This window comes from Calidris pugnax, unplaced genomic scaffold, assembly GCF_001431845.1.
Source record: "Calidris pugnax isolate Ruff unplaced genomic scaffold, ASM143184v1 scaffold181, whole genome shotgun sequence".
NCBI lineage: Eukaryota > Metazoa > Chordata > Aves > Charadriiformes > Scolopacidae > Calidris > Calidris pugnax.
This window is the reverse complement of record NW_015090976.1, coordinates 494,036-515,075: the sequence shown is the minus strand read 5'-3', so window position 1 is coordinate 515,075 and position 21,040 is coordinate 494,036. Positions and strand designations below refer to the sequence as shown.

At 35.9% G+C, this 21,040-nt stretch overlaps 1 protein-coding gene across 5 annotated transcripts in view; it reads left to right on the top strand.

The window, feature by feature from the left end:
* The window catches only part of ABCB1 (ATP binding cassette subfamily B member 1), a 55,508-nt gene extending 35,929 nt beyond the window's left edge, over nt 1–19,579 (top strand). For all 5 annotated transcript variants that reach the window (XM_014952958.1, XM_014952962.1, XM_014952957.1 and 2 more), the window contains 13 exons: nt 542–688; nt 1,013–1,117; nt 2,122–2,199; nt 3,767–3,850; nt 4,804–5,007; nt 9,025–9,125; nt 10,019–10,159; nt 12,143–12,299; nt 12,731–12,928; nt 15,073–15,279; nt 16,673–16,819; nt 18,197–18,460; nt 18,494–19,579. In XM_014952958.1, the coding sequence (XP_014808444.1) occupies nt 542–688; nt 1,013–1,117; nt 2,122–2,199; nt 3,767–3,850; nt 4,804–5,007; nt 9,025–9,125; nt 10,019–10,159; nt 12,143–12,299; nt 12,731–12,928; nt 15,073–15,279; nt 16,673–16,819; nt 18,197–18,403 (1,776 nt within the window). In that variant the 3' untranslated portion in view covers nt 18,404–18,460; nt 18,494–19,579. The remainder of the gene's footprint in view (nt 1–541; nt 689–1,012; nt 1,118–2,121; nt 2,200–3,766; nt 3,851–4,803; nt 5,008–9,024; nt 9,126–10,018; nt 10,160–12,142; nt 12,300–12,730; nt 12,929–15,072; nt 15,280–16,672; nt 16,820–18,196; nt 18,461–18,493) is intronic.
* Nucleotides 19,580–21,040: the final 1,461 nt, after the last annotated feature.

Genomic DNA, 21,040 nt, shown 5'->3' with positions numbered 1-21,040 from the left:
AAGAAATATACTTACATATATTTGTACACCATACAGTCATATTCTATGCAGGTTGAACATTCATTTTTGGATCAGAAACAGAACATTTGGCCCAACATAAACTCTTAGAGGAAGCTTTACAGAAAAAATCATACAACAAATATAATTGCATTCATATTTGCAACAAATATTTTGCCATTATAAATTGCTTAATGAACAATTAGCTTAATTAATCTAGTCCGGGATGACACTCAACCATATGCCCAGAACGAGTAATTCAGTCACTGTTGACCAATGCCAAGAGTATTGATCAATGAAAAAGATATAGATAAACTAAAATATGATGACAAGAGCTGTAAATATGTTCTAGCAGCTCTTTTTTCCTTGTATTTAAATAACAAAAAGAAATGTACAATCTCTTCTTTTTTTGTGTTATTAGAATATACATTTTAAATTACCCTGAGTAGATTCTGGAAGTAGGAAATTGACTATTAATCTCTCTTTTTCTCCATATTTCTCCAAATAGATACATGTTTATCCTAACAGAATTCTAATTTCTTAGGAGGAAGAATTACCTCCAGCTTCATTTCTGAAAATTATGAAGTTGAACAAAACGGAATGGCCATACTTTGTAGCTGGAACTTTATGTGCAATTATCAATGGAGCTTTACAGCCTGCATTTGCAATCATATTTTCAGAAATTATAGGGGTAAGTTTGAATAAAATATGCAAAAAATTATAAATTCCACAAAATTTATCTTTAATAAAATCAGGTCTTAAACAATCATGGCATAATGAAGCTGAGGAGTGGATGAAGCACTATTACAAAAATATGAAGAACTGTATGAGATTTATAAGATCCTAAAAATTTTGCTACAACCTGAAATTTGCTTGTTACACTTACAGTCACATGTAACATATGCTTAATTTTATATGAATGCAAATGACTACCAAACATAGCTATTGAGAAATATGGGAGAATTTTAGATTATTAGTTGATTTTAAAAATGTTGTTTTAAATATTATTTTATAGATTTTTTCAGAAACAGATGTCAAAATTTTAAGAGAAAAGAGCAACTTGTATTCACTGCTGTTTTTAGTACTTGGGATCATTTCCTTTTTTACCTTCTTTTTTCAGGTATGTTTTATTATTTTAACTTTATTATAATTGTTTGTTATGTTTTAGAAACCAGATCTGAAATTTACTAAAAATTTTTATCTTCTTAATACGTATCTCCATTATCTCTTAGTGTCAATGAAAAAAAAGTTAAAATCTCTTTAAATAGTGCCCGTTTGCTGATGTACTTTTACGGTTCTTTTCTGTCACATACTTGTGCAAATTTACTGATGGTATAGGAGTACAGCAAAGATAATGATCCAAGTTAACTGAGAAATATTTGCTGATTGGAATACACCATAATAATTTTTCCTAGCACCACATAGTCCAGTTGCATCTGTGGCTTGTATTTTAAAAATATTCAATTTCACAAATGTAAATTCCAGACAATTACTGTTTGTAATCACATAAAGGTGGTAGTGAGCTAAACAAAGCTAATTATAAACACTGATGCCATTTTAAATTGTAGGAACAGCATATCTTCCCAAAATTTTAACCACCACATTCCTCTTTGTATCTTGTTAAATTGATTCATATATCTGGCTAAAAATATGTTCAATTCATTATGAAACGTCCCTTCTGTCTTACTGCTGACAGCAGGGACAGTTTGTGTTGGGATCCCAGGGAAGAAATCCATTGAAATCCATGGGGAATTGGCCTTTGGTTTCAATGAACCCAGATTGCCTTATGAAGTCTTTAACCTACAACGAGTGGCCCAAAAGCCAGTTGTTTAAATCTGACTTATGTCACCTCAGATAGAAATGAAGTCAAATGGCTGATTAGTGATCTTTTCCTTGAGGCATGCAAGTGAAGCAACTTTGGGAAATATTGCTATGCTCTATGGATTTTTTTGAGAAATAATATTTGAATGTCTGTACTGTGAACCTACTATAAACCTGGTTTTATATTTGCTTTGTGCAATCAGGACTGCAATATTTTGTACTTTGACAATGGATCTGAAATAATTCTTGAATAAACACAAGAAGTGTAATAGTATGCTAAGCATTGTACCTTTTCTCAAATAGGGTTTCACGTTTGGCAAAGCTGGAGAAATTCTTACCATGAGGCTTCGATTCATGGCATTTAAAGCAATGCTTAGACAGGTAAAGATAATATTTTTTTTTACTTCCAGGGTTTTAAAAATAATTGTATAGATATCATAAAATAACCATATTCTACATTATTCTATCATATGATGGCTTGTCTGCAGAGAAGGTTCTTTAAATCAGTCTAGAAACCAATTGGGTCAGTAACATGGGGTTAAGCAAAGTCTCCTTAGAAGGAGAGGCTTAAATCAATACAAATACAATTGCTTTTTATGTAGCCCTTGCAAGGACTCAGATTTACAGCCCAGTCACTGTGGCCTGACAAGGCGACATGCACTGACAGTATCCCATGGTGTGTTCACTGCTCTGCTGTGCTTTCTCAGCAGTAGCCCTTGCAAGGACTCAGATTTACAGCCAAGTCACTGTGGCCTGACAAGGTGATATGCACTAACAGTATCCCATGGTGTGTTCACTGCTCTGCTGTGCTTTCTCAGCACCCTTTCTCCTCTCCAGAAATGCAACACAGTTCAACTTACATTGTAACTCTTCAAACGCCTGATTTAAATTGTGATATGTACAGCTACATATTTTTTTATCTCTTGAAGGTGTCTTTCAAAGAGTTCCCAAATCTGTAACTGTTGTTAGTTAATAAAATAGTGAGATTGTATACTTAAATCTAAAACTGCTTTCACCAAATTAAAATACAAATATTTCATAGTGTTTCAAAGTAATTCATGTAGTTATCTAAATTGGCTTTAATCTTGCATGATTTCAGGATCAATATTTTAGATTTTCAAATATACAATGTAATATTTCTGAGGTTTTATGTCTTACACATAAAGCTACATGCAGACACAGAATTTGCTTCATGTGAACACGACTATTTGCAATGCAGACAGAAAGCTGTTGTGGTCTGAAAAACTATGATTTATAGATCAGCCTCACCGCAAACCTAATGAAAGAACAATCTTACAATTGAGTCTGGAGGTCACAAATGCCTGTACTACATCACCAGTTCTTCATTCAGTGCATATTACACATGAAAGTTTAAATCAGATATTTGGTCACATGGTGAATAAATTATAAACTATGTACCTGACCTCAACAATTGAATTTGATCAGATAGACCAGTCTGGGGTTTTTTTGTCTTGTAGCTTCCCAAGAACCCTCTTCAATCTGAGGAGAAACAAAGCAATGAATTGGGAGTTTTTACCTTGAAAATGCTCTATACTTAATTCATGCCCAAACAGCTCTGCAATTGTGAAGGAGTGTGACTGAAGAGTCAACTCCTCCAGGGAGATGCAGACTCAGCGGTAGTGGGGAAGAGTAGATTTCAGTTTTGGGAAGCCCCCGGGCTGCTCTCCTTCCTTCTTGGCGGTGGCAGCATACACATGGTATCATCTGCAAGCACAGACTTTTTTAAAAAAACATATTCATTGTGCAATGAAGGAATTAGACTTAATTAAATATGTAGAACTGATGCACTGCCACGTACACTTGTGACACTTACCATGTCACGTCTTGTGATGCTGAACTCAGTTATATTAGGTAGACCTCGGTTTTACTTTGTGGTTTATATGAAATGTCCAAAAACTGGTCCCAAGAAAAATGTTTCCTGTTGCAGGACATGGGCTGGTTTGATAATCCTAAAAATAGCACTGGAGCCTTAACGACAAGACTTGCTAATGATGCCTCACAAGTGAAAGGAGTAAGTAAAAATTCATTTTGGAATTTTTCATATTTGGTTTAGTAAGTAGTAAAGTTGCAGCTTGGGTTTGACTGGTTGGATAAGTCTTGACTTTGACAACTAGAATTTACTAAAAAATGATAGTTGGTATAGAACGCACTGATGTGTTTTATAATATAAATATAAGCTAATGAAATAATTTCCAAATAAACCTTTTTTTTAACTTTTACTACTGTACTGCATTGTGATGTTCATTATTAAACAAATTCATTGGGAATCTCTTTATCTAAATAGTCTGTTTAGAACTTTTTTTTTACCTAAAGATATAAATCTAAATTTGTTCAGTTTATGACCTCCTATTATTTGTTTGATTGTCCAGATTCCTTATATGAAAAAAGTAGACATAATAGCAACAGACTTCCTATTCCTTGTTGCTTTTTGGAGATTCTTTCTGAGTAATTTGTGGACTCTCAGGGGTCTGTTGTATTAGGTTAAAGAGCACTGAACGTAATTATTCTTGTATGCTTAAGCAAATTGTTACTGTTACATGAAGTTATGTGCTTTTTTTTCTGAACTGAGGAAATCCATAATATTTTTGGTTTTATAAGTTAAAAATTTAATTTTCTTATGAACAACTTCTAAAGCTAGCTGCATGATCTACAAAATGTGACAGATTTTAATGTTTAGCTGTAAATGTAAATATGTGATATGCTTAAAGTGCGTTCAGCTTCAAGAGCAGAATTTAGAAATTGCAGTGCAAATTTAAGTAATCAGAATATGGGGAGAGAAGAATTAAATGTGATCTAGATAATTTTTTTACAAAATCATTTAAGAAACTCCCATTCTGAAAAATAGCAAAACTGAATTCAGACTTTCTAAATAGAGTTTTGAGAATTGGGAATATTATAGGTGAAAATTCTTTCCATATTTATGATGCAGTTACTTTAGCAAGAAATGTCTTTTTTTTCCTCCAGGCAACTGGTGTCAGACTAGCATTAATTGCCCAAAATGTAGCTAACCTGGGGACTGGAATTATTATATCATTAGTTTATGGCTGGCAGCTGACCCTGCTACTTTTAGCTGTTGTGCCAATCATTGCAGTGGCAGGAATGATTGAAATGAAGATGTTGGCTGGGCATGCTAAAAAAGATAAAAAAGAGCTGGAAGCTGCAGGAAAGGTGAGTCTGGAGAAGCTTATCTATTTCTGTTTAATGTATAAAGTCATGTTTACCAAGGCATTGTTGGTGGATGCATTACTTCCAAATACAGAATATATAATATTTAACTTCCAGAGCCAGCCAGACTCTGTGTAGTTACACGAATAGACCTACAGAGCATAACTGAAGGCTTCTGTTACTGACCCCTATTTATTTTACAATTGATAAACCCCAGCATGTGCTAAGCACTATTCAGGAACATTCTTTTCTCCTTCCTGTTCTGATCTGCTCCATTTTCCTTATTTTGCAACCCTCTTCATTTTGACATTCTCTTTTTTCTTTTGTCATCTCTTTTTGGCATGCCATCTATCATATATATTATACTGTTTCTTTTTTTTTCTCTCTCTCTTTCATCTTATTAATGATTCCAGGGTTAATATGTATATATGCACTGGTTTCTGAGTCAGTTTGCCATTCCTTTATTTCTTGAGTGGAAGAGAAAGATGAGAACTGAAAAGCAAGAAGTCTAGTCTCTTGTTTAAGAAATTAAAGGAAGGCATTTAATGTCACTTCATTCCTAAAAGCCGTTTGGAACAGAACAGCTATTTCATCACTTCCCAGATATTGCTTTCTTCAAGGTAAAACTTTTCTAAAATCCCTTCATACGTCCTACTGTTTTAAAAAGTTGTTGAGAAGAGAAGAATTTATCTAAGGCCATGGGCAAAAGGAATGGCACTAATGTTCAGATTTGGTGTTGAAATGTCCGTGTCTGTATCAGTGCTAGCCATCTAATGTCCCTTTACAGTTATCGGAGGTGCCGTAGTGTCTGAGTGGCCTCCAGCTGCCATTCCTGAAGGGTATGGGGCTACTCTATGTTCCATGTTGTATCTACCATGCTTTACCCAAATGCTTTCAGTATCCTAGAGCATCTCCAAGGGCACAAGCCACCTGCACGTGGGCAACTGAGTTAGTCCTTCCCGTGCCAGGTGATGGGAAGGAGAAAGGGACTAGTTATGTGCATAGTGCCTGGGCAGCTGAGCTGCTTTCTAGCCCTGTTGAATAGGGATTCATGGACTGCACTAGTAGCTTAGACACAGAAATTCAGGTGTCTTAATCTGGATCTGAACCCCCACCTAGTAACTCTATTTACTAAATGGGGTTTATTTCCTTCCATCATGTCCATAAAGTTGCTGAAGAACATTTTTGTCCCTCCGAGTCCACAGGTGTTTCTGCGTAATGACCTTCCCATGGGCTTTTTTGTACAAACCAAGGGATGCGTTTCCTTTCCTTTCAACTGACTACATTTCTTCTGCTTCTCCTTTCTAATAGCTACACATTTATTTCATATTGTTTTGTTGTAACATATGACAGAAAAAAGTTGACAGTTCTTGGAATAGGCACTAGAGACTTTCTTAATGCATCAGATTGGGAAGAATTACCACAGGTATTACAAAAATTTATGATTTTTTTTTGCAAAGCTTGAGACATGTTTCATAGCAACATATGAGTTGTCCCTCTCAGGGCCACCTGAGCAAGCACTACAGTATAGGCATTTTATTAAATTACAAAGTTTTTTAACATCAGTTTATTTCAATGAAAACGGAGTTCTACCTGGAAAATTTGCTTTCTGCAAGGGTTGCTAAACTTAACGTTACTAATGAAAATAAAAGATGACTCCTTTGGGTATTGGTGGGACAAAATAGCTAAGAATAAAATCTATTTCATTTTTGTGTTATCATTAACATTGTGTATTACATTCAAATCAATGAGTTAGTTCAATTATGTGCAAATTTTCAAGCAGTGGCACAAACATTACTGAGGCTATAAGATAATTATATCCCTATATTTTAGATCAATGATAACAGTACCACAATTTAAAAACCCTTGGAAATAGTTCATGAAGGAGGATGCTTTCAGGTCTGTGGTTTAATTTAGATAAATGTAGAGGGGTATGGAGGTTATTTGTTTTTGTGTTTTAAACATTTGAAGTGTGTGGTGAATTGCCATAACTCTGGTCTCCTATAAGACACAATATACAGTATCAGAATATAATAAAATAGAATTTCATTGTGTTCATAGAATCAAAATCATAGAATATCTCAAGTTGGAAGGGACGCATCATCAAGTACAACTCCCTGCTTCTTGAAGGACTACCTAAAACTAAACCATATGACCAAGAGTGCCATCCAGATGCTGCTTGAACTCTGACAGCCTTACTGTTGTGACCGCTTCCCTGGGGAGCCAGTTTCAGTGTAGAGTGCCATCCAGATGCTGCTTGAACTCTGACAGCCTTACTGTTGTGACCACTTCCCTGGGGAGCCAGTTGCAGTGTCCAATCACCCTCTCAGTGAAGAACCTTTTCCTAAATGTCCAATCTGAACTTGCCCTGATGCAGCTTGATAAAATTTCCTCGTGTCCTGTCACTGGTCACCAGAGAGAGGAGATCAGCACCTCCCCCTCTTGGGGAAAAAACTCCCCAGCTTCAACTGTTTAGATGCCAAGGATAAGGGGGTGCCCCCCACCTGTGGGGAAAACCCAAGTGTAAATAGGAATTCAGTGCTGAAAAAACACCATTACTATGGAAAGCCCTTCTTTTATGATCTAAATTTGTATGAATATAACATGCAAGCAGAGGTACCTGATTTCTTACCTTTTTCTGGGCAGATGCCATCTAATGGTTAGCTTCAGCTTTATACCTTGAGTTACCTACAGCACTGTAATCTTGTACCCCATGGCCAATTCTGGTTATTAAGATGAAAAGTTCACTCATTCCTGAGTCTTTTGTCTAGATATACTTTCCTTTGGTTGTATTTGCCCTTGGCCTTACTTTGTGGTGTTTCTTAGACTAAAAGCATAAAGCATGAAATGTATGTTTCCGCAAAATATCTAAAAACCTTGAGGATCTTTTGTAGACAAGGTCTACAAATGTCTAGCTACGTTACAGTTGGCATTGTCCATGTTAATTTCTTGCTAATGAATACTTTCTTGTACATACAGTTCTCTTGAGTTACAAACAAAATTATTACTGTGCATTTGTACAATGAATACTTTCTTGTACATACAGTTCTCTGAGTTACAAACAAAATCATTACTGTGCATTTGCCTTATACACTGTGCTTATAAGTGAGTTTTCCTGCAAAATACCCATGCTTGGAAATTAAACTGGTTGGCAACTGAACAGGGCCTAGATATAGGTGTTTAATACTATTTGAGATACGTTAGGAAATTGAAAACATCCGTCCCGATGAGAAGCCAACTGGAATACCCAACATATCATGTATTGCACACGAAGCCATGTGGAGGTCACAGACTCAAGCCCAGTGTTTAAACCAGAGGTGAATAGAGGGAGTGAAGTGATTGTTATGGTTATTTTCCGTTTGCCTTTTCTAAGCATCATTCTCTTCTACGTGCACATGGACTGAATTGGTCATCAGCCTCCTAGCCTCAGAGAGGAGGACTTTCAGGGCACCTGTATAGACTTAAGAGCCTTGAATCATTTGCTCCCATGTAGACATGGCATCTGCTGCCTTCAGATGTCACTAGATACCTTTCTGTATGCTAAGACTCAAGACTAAAGAATATAGAACCTTAAAGCAAGTGTTACTGATCAGATCCAATATTTTCTGCTGAGACCGAAGTTAGGCTCTAGGCACAAAAGTCACCTGGACACTCTGATTATACCCCAAATTCAATGGACTGAAATTTGAATGCTAAATTGCCATTTTTCTTAGAGAATATCTTCTCCATAATTGTCACTACTGTTCTTATGTTTTTTCACTACTTATTTGGAGGACATTAAAGAGACCTTATCAGAAAATTCTGAGTATCATCAGAAAATCTCACTGTTGTAAAAAGAAAAATGTAAGAAGCTTAATTTTCATACCAAAGGTCCATTAGTTTAATATTAATTAATAATTATAATTAATTGATTCATAATTATTAAAAAATATATTCCAGAAGATTTTTTTTAGTGGTTTAGAATAAGGAATTGCAATATGATCTTAACTTTTTATTAAGACATTTGTGTTTCTCTTGCAGATTGCCACAGAAGCCATAGTAAATATTAGAACTGTTGCTAGTCTGACTCGAGAAAAAAGATTTGAGTCGATGTATGGAGAACATTTGGTTGTACCATACAGGTATAATAAAAATAACTAAACTGAAAAAATATATAAGTATTTAAACTATAGAATAAATTACAAACATTTACTTGGACAAACATTGGCGGTTTTGTTAGTATGTATTATTTACTCTGTAATTTCATTATATCAGAATTAATGTAAATATTATGCATATTTTTATTAACAAATGCAACCATCAGACAACATTTTTGTTCTTTGATTTAATTAATTTTCTGTGATAATGTTGGTATCTTCTATTGCAATGTCACTTGGTTTGGAAAAGTGTTAATTTTAAGTGAGCTCTGGAAGTCACCTGATCTAACTTTCCACCTGAAGCATTTCAGATATTTAATTAAAAACTTTTTAATATAAATTGAATATTTCATTAAGCCATTTTTAGAAGTATTAATAGGGTTGAAAGAAACAGACTGTTGAGTGTATCATAATGAACTGTTTAATATCTTTGTTATTATTTAACACAAAATTGCAAGTAAAGAAAAAATGACACAAAAATTTGGCTTTGGCTGAAGGTGGGCTAACCTTCAAAAAGTGCTCTTTTTTTCCTTTTATGTGATGCAGTAGTAAAATTTACATCTTCAAAGTGGTAATCATGGACTGAAGTGTTTTAACACCCAAACTGTGAGATGGTAAGACAACATACATAGAAACTAAGGTGTCACCCCTTTCTGCACCCATATTCCAAGCTATTCTTGGAAGTCAATTAAATTCTGGAAACAAGACTGACTTTTCTTTTGGACACAGCCTAACAGGAGACAAGGGATTGTGGTGTTTCAGTATGAGCGTGCTTCCCATTCATAGCAGTATCATCTGAAGCCAATTAATTGGTTTTTGCATACTAGGACTTAGGTATGATTGCACCTTTTCATGAAAATATGCATTCTTTCTTGCAGAAATTCTGTGAAGAAGGCACATATATTTGGATTTTGTTTTGCTCTTTCACAAGCAATGATGTTCTTTACCTACGCGGGCTGTTTCCGCTTTGGGGCCTATCTAGTGGTGAATGGCCACATGCAGTTTAAAAGTGTGTTTCTGTAAGTATCTCTTTTGCAATCTTTTTTTTCTGTCAGTCCAGAGATAGCTCTTTGTTTACTGCTAGAGATGTACTGGAACTATTGGGTAAGCTATGAGAAAACAGGCAAGTTCTCCTTCTCTGCTTAAATATAATGAAGGCACATTAACAAGTAGAGTCTCTAGGGGACTACAGAGTCTGAGCTGTTCAAGTAGGCCTGATATTGGATTTTCTTTTCTCTATTTCTCTCTTGTCTACAGGTTGAGACAGTATCCTACCTACTTGGTTTATTCTCACCAACTTTTTTGTTCATGTAGCTGTAAGGTCCTCTGTATATTCTACGAAAAACAGTTGTACCCGTTTATTGATGCATAATAATATTGTAAAAATCTTTTTAAGAATAGGTAATAGTTGTCTTTGGTTTTTGTATGTCAGGTTTATTCGTTGAAATTTGAAATCTTCTCTAAAATACACATTAAGTAATTGGAGACAAGGAAACCATAAGGTATATGCTGTGCACTATAAGGGGAAGATAACTAAATTATTTTAGATTACATCCTGACAATAAGCTTTTTCACTTAGATGAACCAATTTTGTGTGGGAAATCAAAGTATGAAGCATGAATGTTCAAACATTATGTAGTGTACTGTACATACCCATAGTCAGGTGGAGAGTTTTATTTTTAATTTAAACAGGTACTGCAAATAAAATATGACTCTAATGTGCAGTATTCTTGGAAGATGTATCCATTGCAATCTGAAATTATACAAGGAATAGCACAATTATGTATCTCTAAGGGCACTTCATAGGCCTTTAAGGACAGAAACTCTACAAAATTTTAAGTAGCATATGCTTAGCTTTTTACCTTTATATTTTGGGGTTATAATCACTGTTTATCCAATCATTGACTATAATACCTAAGAACCCCTATCAAAACCAAAGTCCTATTCCTCTAGATCATATATAAACTTGGAAGAAATATAATTTCTAATTTAAGAGGCAATAGCTCAATACAGATACCTAAGAAATGCCAGTCATACCACTTTTTTTTTGTTGGCAACCTGATTAAAGGTAGTTAACACAGCTTATTTTGACTAGAAGATGTTGGAAAGTGTCTGCATCCCATCTCTAGCCAGCTGCTGGAGTGAACTTTCAGTGGTTCAATTAGTTTTGGAAGGGATTGTCTGACCTAAAACTGTGTGAGCCCTTTTAGGCTGTTCAAGTGCAGAACAAAACAGATTAGTTTTTATAGCTCTGAAGATAAAAGATAAAAATATCATGTAAATTAATTTATTTTACTTACCTTAAAACAGGCTAAGAGGTTTCATATGTCAATTACCATCTCTCAGTGATGAGTAATCCTATGTTGTGTGGCAGTAATTAACAGCCGAGGACAGCAGGTTCTTAAACCATTCTAATGTAGCCTGTAAAGATACATCTACACTCACCAGGAAACAATAATAACGTAGTTTTCTACCTTTTCTTGGTGTTGTGAACCCTTCAATTTTTTTCCAGCAGAGCAGTGATAGCAAATTAAATCTTTATTCTCATCTTGTTACAGGCTGAATTTCTTATTTTCATTGATGCCTTAAAAACGAATCACTAACTCCTGGAGGTCATTGAATTGTAAAGAGGAAACCACAGCAACAGTAGAACAGGATTAGAGGAATGGTTTTACCATCCATTGACCACTTTCCTCCTAGCCCCACTTGAGACTTCATATAGTTAAGCAGTATTAATAATTAAAGAAATTAGTGCTAATAAGTAACCAAAACATTGTATTTGGGATGGAGGCTTGTTTATCGTACTTCATTAAAAGAGCATAAAATAAAATTTCTGAAGTTAAATGAATAATTAAAGCAATAATAGTTGCTACTTTATTCTTTTTAAATTTAGTCCCCTTTTTTCTCCAAGTAAAACAAAAAGTTGAATGCAGCCCCATTTCCATTTTCTTTGTCTTCATTGTCTATTTATTAACCTATTTTTTTCCTGTTTTCTTTTATAGGGTGTTTTCAGCAGTTGTGTTTGGTGCAATGGCATTAGGACAAAGCAGTTCCTTTGCTCCAGACTATGCCAAAGCCAAGATATCAGCAGCCCACCTGTTTCTGCTCTTTGAAAGAGTGCCCTCCATAGATAGCTACAGCGAGGAAGGAGAGAAACCTGTGAGTAATGTTATTTATTGACAGTGTGGACAGTACTCTTCTCACTTGTTTCAGACTGGTTTTTTGTTCACTTCTGATTACTTCCTTATCTCAATGTATTCTTGACACTTTATCCAAACATAACACAGACCAAGTTCTCCATTGTGAGTCCAGCTTTCACCCACGTTGTCTAAACGTTATTTGTTTTGAAAATCTAGTTAAGGTACAACTTGTGTAGAATTCAACCAGCAGAATTATGAGCGTTTTCAAAATAGTTCAGGGCTGTACTTTGATTTTATAGCTTCAAAAAGTTTCAGACCACAGCGGTAAAGCAGCCTTCCAGCAAATGCAAAACCATTGGTGTCAGTGGGGAAAAACGAGTTCTACATTTCTATTTGAATAACCTGTCAAATTTTCTTAAAAATGTAACAGTGATACTATTTCAATTATAGGAAGTATTTGGAGGAAACATAACTATCAAAGATGTGTCATTTAACTACCCAAACCGACCAGAGGTCAAAATCCTCCAAGGTTTGAATCTGAAAGTAGAAAAGGGACAAACCCTGGCACTTGTTGGTAGCAGTGGCTGTGGAAAGAGCACGGTCGTTCAGCTGCTTGAGAGATTCTATGATCCACTGGATGGAGAAATGGTAAGCATTTTCCTAAGAATATGTCAATAATGTTGTCAGAGTGTGCTTATTTGGTTTTACGTGATGTGATCAAGTATAACATATATTTCTAGTTTAATTTTTAAAACATTTTTAATGTTAAAGACAGGCAGTGGCTCATCAGCATTCCTTATTTAAATGTGATGAAATAATATAATGGAAAAAGCCCTGATTTCCCACATTGTAACGAATTAATGAAACAACATCTTTGTTGTAAAAATATGCCTGATCTACAGCCTAATGATGGCTTTGAATTCAGAGCAAATTTCCTGAGGATTTTATGTTAAGAACACTTTAGAAGTTATTAAATATATGCATCTACTTCTGTATAATGTAGTAAGAGAATCTGCTATCTATGTTCTTTCCTAGAATAGTGGACATCATTACAAATATAATTTTTATCATGATTTTTGCTTGTCAGAATAATTTTCCAGAGTATGCCCACTTACCAAGCAATAGATTGTAAATAATTTTAGTAATTTTGGTTTAAATCCATCTAGGATTTCCCACACTACTTCAACTTCCTCACCAGAGTTTTTGACCTTGTGTCCATAAATAACCAACAATGGTTTTCTGAAGGTTTCTGACACAGAAACCACAAAAGCAGTGGACTAATTTACAAGCCCCCCTCCGCTGTGGGCTGAGTGAAAGGAGTGTGTGCTTAAAAGCGAATAATTTTCCAGAGTATGCCCACTTACCAAGCAATAGATTGTAAATAATTTTAGTAATTTTGGTTTAAATCCATCTAGGATTTCCCACACTACTTCAACTTCCTCACCAGAGTTTTTGACCTTGTGTCCATAAATAACCAACAATGGTTTTCTGAAGGTTTCTGACACAGAAACCACAAAAGCAGTGGACTAATTTACAAGCCCCCCTCTGCTGTGGACTGAGTGAAAGGAGTGTATGCTTAAAAGCACTGTCAGAAGAATGCTATGTTGGTCTGGAAAGAGAGAAACTGTGCCTAAAAATTGTGCTATTTGGTATAGTGGATCCAAAATGCATAATAACTGAGTTCTCGAGCTTCATCAGTGACTTTTGACATCAAATAAGGAACAGGAAGCAGACCTTAGCAGTCTTCAAATGCATTGGAATTCTAGGACAAAGAAATAGCAAATGCTGATGTAATTGAAAGCAATGTCTCCTTGCTTTTTCTTTCCCCTCTCCCCTTAACATCTGCTGGTACAGAAATGTTGCCACTGGTTTCAGTGGATTTTGAATCAGGTTCATTATGATCTCTTTCCTTTGAAAAACAACTATACTGACTGCGAATTGGCTGCTCTAGCACAAACTGTGGGATTAGTAGATTAATCATGGTCAGTAGCTATTCTCTAAAGGGGAAGTTCTTCAATTTAGGCAGCTGATCATGTCACCCAACGCCGAGCCTGAGCACTGCACCAGGTGATTCTGGTGGTGATGTAACAGCCCTTTTAATGTCCTGCTATGGTTGTGTCCAAGTCAATAGGACTTGTATAATTATGAAACTGATCTATCCAGAAAAAAATAATTCTGTTGTTGTTTATCTAATAGACAATGAGAACAACTCAGTAGCCAAATTTAGCAGGTGTGACTGAGTTGCAATAAAGAAAACTGGCTGCAAATGACATGTTAAGGAATCCAGAAGTAACTTTGTACATTGTCAGGCATTACATCACAATTAAATTTAAGATTGGGTTCTTGGTTTAGAAGCATGTGAATGAATGAACCCAACTCTTCCTTTATGTTAATGGAATGCTACTGCCAAGCTGTTCCTTCACTGGGAATATATACACAACACAGAGGAAAGTTTTCCCACCAAAGAAAGAAATGAAACAATTTTACCCAAAGTTCTTTGATGTTGCCTCAACATATCCTGTCTTCCACTTTCAGGTCTTAAAATACATGATTAAATCTTGAAGAAAAGAGAAGGACTGAGGCAGCAGAAAGAACTATGCTCAATTTTATATGATAGCCCTTAGAAAATTTTGGAACATACAGGAAAAGGAGGGCAAGGGATTATGTTAGCTTTCAATAGGGTATCTCTATAGAAAGAGCTGCAATTGCACAACTTCTGGGTATGGATTTGCAGTAAGTCTCAAATACATATATAGCCATGTGACTAAAATTTCAAATGTTGGGTTTCTCAGCTTTTTGATGGCAGAAGTGCAAAGACACTCAATATCAAGTGGCTGAGAGCTCAGATTGGTATCGTCTCACAAGAGCCAATGCTGTTTGACTGCACCATTGCTGAAAACATCGCGTATGGGGATAACGCCCGGCAGGTGTCACAGGCAGAAATAGTGAATGCAGCAAAAGAAGCCAATATTCATTCCTTCATTGATTCTCTGCCAGACGTAAGTTACTTCTTTTCTCTCCTTCTCAGAACTGGAGAAAATTGTGTCCATTGAGCTGAAAATTGTAAATATCAGGGAAGAAAATCCACAATTATGTCTAATTGAGAACTGGAAGTGTGGGGTGGGGTTTTTTAAGTGGGTTAAATTCTTAAGATCCTTTTTATCTCAAGAATGTGTAAAAGACTCTGCTAGACTGACAAGATTTTTATGCATTTCTTCAGTTATACCTAGTCAGAATTTAAATTTCTAGTATTCCTACAATTTACTAAGAAAATCTTTCATATATATATATGACCAACACATAATAATGTACATCTTGGGCCAGATGAAAGGTCTGCAATGAACAAAGTAATGCAAAACGTGTTTACAAATAAGTATTCGAAAAGGCTAAACATCTAATCGCACTTCCCTTGAAATCTCATCTAACTGCAGAATTTGTGACTCACTAACTTCCCAAGGTAGAAATCATGTTTTGTTGTTTAATAGCCCTTTCTTCTGTGGGCTTGACAAATCAAAACTTCCAGAATCAAGGAGGTTCCCAGCTGAGTTGTATGTTGTACATATTCAGCTTAATTTCAGGCTATTAAGCTGCTTTATGCAGTTCTTGAAAAAATACAAAGGCCAAAGCCCATGATTTTTTCAGTTCCTGTTTAGTTTCTAATCACTTATCAAGATCTGCTCTTTCCAAAACTCAGTAGAGAAATCTTGTGATATATAATGATGTCTCATAAATCTTTGGTACTTTTTGCAACCAAACATATAATAACTCAAAGACTATTATGAGTTTTTCCAGAGACCTAATTGGTCTGCCTTAACTTACAGAACTAAATTAAAAGCATAACTGTCCAAAACTGAAATATAGGAGACCTAATTGGTCTGCCTTAACTTACAGAACTAAATTAAAAACATAACTGAAATATAAATATAGATAAATATATGTATAAATGTCTATGTCTATATAAAGATATGGTATATAATTTGGCGTGAAGCTGGTACATCTTATACATTGCTTTTTTATTTCTTGAGGATGAATAGAGATGGGTTAGTATAAGTGATTTGTTAGGATGCTAGCTTGGCGTGTTTAAGGCCGGGTTTGATCCCCAGGATTGTCAGTGAGCTTTGGTTTTCTGTCTCCTCAGTGAGAACAATGTTCCTTTCCAACCTCAGAGGGGTTGTTGCTTTGAATTTACGAAATGCTTGATGCTACAAAGAAGTCTCCTAGTGAAAGATCTCTAGATCCGTGGCAGATGATAGCAATTCTGGTCATCTGTTTTCAGAGAGCTATTGGCATGGAATATGCACTTCATAGATGGCTGGTGTCAGGGTCAATATGTTTAAATACACTTAAGGGTCAATTTGCATTCATAATCTGATCTTAATATATTGTTTCTAGAAATACAACACCCGCGTAGGAGACAAAGGAACCCAGCTTTCTGGTGGTCAGAAACAACGTATTGCTATCGCCCGAGCTCTTGTACGTCAGCCCCAAATTCTCCTGCTGGATGAAGCTACGTCTGCCTTAGATACAGAAAGTGAAAAGGTAACTTGATTGTGAGCTACGACTCTGGAATCCAAATCCGTGTTTCTTTGTATAATGATTATCGTTTTCACTCCCACAGATTAAAGCCCAAAGCTGGAAATATGGTGTTTTATGCAAATTACATATTTATGCTAGCAAGAAATGAAAGGTCCTACTCCTCCTTGCAAAAAAAAAATATAATTTTTTTTGCATCTTTACAGCAGTAGGCAGATTGACAGAGCAATGAAGAAGGCATGTCTTTGCCTGAAATTCTTTAGACTTCCATTGGAAAAGTGCTATCAAATTTGAATCATGAGGCACAACTTTCAGAACCTGAAAAGTATGAGGGTGCTGCCAGAAACCCTTTTTTCTGTGAAATGACCAAATCTTGCTTTCATAATTTTTCTTGTTTCTCCCATTGCTCTGCACTCCTTGATATATTCATGGCTAATGGGCAAACTTCTGGTGAAAAACTTGCTAGAACACTTATTTCTTTTTTAATGCCAAAGCTGCAATCTTGGCATAACAGAAGTACAATCTAGCTGTAGAAAATCAACACAGATTCTAGCAAAGTACTTAGTATTCATAGGCAAATATTATAACAAATACTATAATCAGAACAGCTCAAACCCTATAGACTAAGTTTTGATCAATTCCAGGCATAAAAAAATAAGGTTTGATGGGAAAATGTCGTTAAATAATTCCAGGATTCTTTGTTTTTTTAATTATGTGCCAATTGGGTACAGAAATTTAATCTCCTATTTTATTCTGTATTAATAAACATAAAGAATAAAGAAAAGAAAGCAGAGATTCTTATTAGTATTTTTCTGGCAGTGCAAGCTTTAAAAAAAAACATGATTAATGAGACTTCCTGTGAACTCATGAGAATTAGTATGATAGTAGTTGACCCAAGATTACTGATTTAACTCCTATATATAATTAATCAGTCATGGAAGGGACCTCTGGAGGTCCCTGATGAAACCTCCTCTTCAAACAAGGGCCAATACTATATTCCAACGAGGTTGCTTAGTGGCTGTGCCCAGTAGGGTACTTGACAATCTCCAAGGAGTTTCAATAAGCTCTCTTTTGTCCCTGTTGAAGTGCTTAATTATCTTTGCAGTAAACATTTGCTATATCCAGTGAGAACTTCCCCTGTTACAATTTATGACCATTTTCTCTTGTTGTCCTGGTTCCATCTCATCCTCTTAGCTATCATGGCATAGTCTGCTCGGACAGCTTTGACTCCTTGCCAACATGGGCTAATTCTAAAACAGGAAGGTAAAGCCACAGGTTCCCTTTGCTCACTGTCACGTTACAGTTGAGTTCACAGATGGCAATTGGGGTGTTTCTCACAACAGCTGCCAGAATAGTTCATCTTTTGGTTTGTTCATTGCACAGATCGTCCAGGAAGCACTGGATAAAGCCCGAGAAGGTCGCACGTGCATCGTGATAGCTCACCGCCTCTCCACCATCCAGAATGCTGACAAGATTGCCGTGGTCCAGAACGGCAAGGTCGTAGAGCAAGGGACCCATCAGCAGCTTCTGGCTGAAAAAGGCATCTACTATTCTCTGGTCAATGTTCAAAGTGGGTCATGCAACATGTAAATTAAAGGCAGTACTTATCTCTGAATTGTCACTGTAATTATTTCCATACTGTTATTTGCAGTACTTATCTCTGAATTGTCACTGTAATAATTGTCAGTGTAATTATTTCAATATCAATAGTCAGTCTTGTTACTTTTGGTTTTCCTCCTTCCTTTCATAAGTCCTACAAAACCAAAAAATACCAAGCAAATATGTACCAGTTTCTCACTACTAGTTTTCATTATTCAAACCACTCTACTATGTGGCCAAAGCATGTGCACTCATAAAAGCAGAAGCATTCTAAGCCAAATGGAGTTAACACTAGCTTGCTTTGAATTCTGTCAAAATCACACTCATTAGGCATGTCTGGTAAACAACCTGTAAACACTTCTCATGTTCAGCAAAAATATTTTTTTATTTTGCTATTGCCAGAAACAAACCTCAAGCCTTACCCTCACTGTGCCTGCATATGGCCCAGTCAGTTCTGGCCTCTTAGGCTTGTTATCAACTCGTTAGGAAACCTTGCAAGGTTTCCTAAGCTGGAGCTTCATGCTAGATGTCTCTCCTTACGATGTGGAGTTTTAGCCTGGGATGACAACAAAGGTCTTGGAAATATGGGCATAGGCTGAAAACAAAGGTCCCAGAACTGTAAGCACCACACTGATGGTCAATTACTGATCATCGAAGAAGTGCAACCTTAAGGGCTGGGAAAAGACTGCTTTAAGTATAACACAGAAAAGCAGCAGCAAATAAGAAAGACCCTCCAAGTGATGGGCAAGGCAAGGCACCTGCTGCAGCCTGGGGAAGTAGTATCTGCTCGTCTCCCAAAGTCCTAGGAGTCAGAGTTCAAGGGCTAAGAACACTTTAAAGACTGCAATATTTTATAAAAGGTGAAAATCTTGAATTTGGGCTTGGAGGAGGGCGAAGGAAGGACACCTTTTTCAGTGTTAACATCCTTCATTGAAGAGCTCTTAAACCTGATCACCCTGATGATTGAGACTCTCAAGGACTGTAACCAACGGTGCTAATTACATGGCATCAGCTCTGTGATATTGTATATTAGTTGCTAATTTAGGATGACTGTTAAGGACTAACTGCTTTGAATGTGTAGTGATTAATAATTATTAAGAACTAACCATTAGCAATGTATATTGTTAATGAATATCTATGCAGTAAAGTTTATTTTTAAGTTTTAAACTGGCCTCATTAATAGTCTTCCAGACTAGCAATTTCTGATTCCCTGAGATTTATACCTAAGATCTGTCATAGCTACATGTAGATATTTATCCACACACAGCCTACCTGATAGGCATTTTGGCTCATCAATGTACTAATCACACTCTCCAGAATGCTGATTAATGCAGTCTTCCTTTTGAATCACCAGTTTACTTCTGTTCCTGGCTCAGATGGAAAACCCATTTGACCAGCAAATTTGTTTGCTTCCTATTTATGTATTACTTGACGCAATAAGGTTCTTGCCCATGAGTCAGGCTATTAGCCTGCACCATAATATAAATAAATTATACTTGCAATTGCAAGAATGGAATTGATATTCTTTAACATTATAGTCTGAAGATTCAAGTGAGAACATATTTAGGCTGATTATTTTAATGAATTTTGGATTTTAGTCTTTTCTTTTTAAAACTACGCTTTTTAATCTTTGATGATACAGTTTCTAATTATTGGATCAGTAATGATTGGACTGTTTTCCTAGCTTGTATCATTTCAAAGATCTTTGACTTAACAGAAAAATTTAGCTCTTTCTGCAAATCAGGAAAGCACTGTAAAAGTTTTGCGACAGATGTGAAAATCAACTTTGAAAATTTTGACCACATAGTGATCAATAGACCATCTATTTCAGAAATTCATGTGAAATGTAGAATCTTTCCAAACAAATCTGTTTTTCTCTATTCTTTTCTTCCACATTTCTAAAGAAATATTTGCCCTTTGCTTAGATTTATGCAAAAGTTTGCCAAAGACCTTCACATTTGGTTGAGAGGCACTATAAGGCAAGTAAGCATTTTTCTTTAAGGGTAATGGATCTTTGTTTCCAAATCCACCAGAAATGCTTAAATAACTATGCTGCTGCTCACAATTGCTGTCCTCTCAGAATTTCCTTTTGGAAGACCACAACAACCATATTACTACTGTTGTGCTACCACCAGATGCCTCACTGTGTAATTTTTAGTCACAAAGCCAAAAGGATAGGCAGACACATCTCCAAAAATGCCCTATGAAGTTGTCCATTCATACACTTTTACATTATAATGCTGGCCCCAAAGGAAGGGTTGACTGACCTAGGACAATTCTGCTGTAAGAACCATTATTTTCTTGCATCTTTCTACAGCACACAAGAGATCTTACTTCCTAGCTCTGCCTTTTCAGTTAGGCTTTGAGGCATTTTGGTTCACCTTGATATCCTAAGATACTTATCTGAGCTCTTCTGAGCTCCTCGTTGGAATAGTCAGCAATCATCTTCGACCTTGAGCACTCTTGATGATATACACGGGTTGTTATTCTGAAGTAAAAGGCCTTTTTTTCTCTGTCTTGTTCTTCTTTTGAGAGCCTGCAGCAGTCTCAAGCAGAACTTACTTTTCTAGAAGAAGGTAATCTAGCAGTGTTTTTCACACATTTCTTGTGCCTCTTGCCCCATTACCT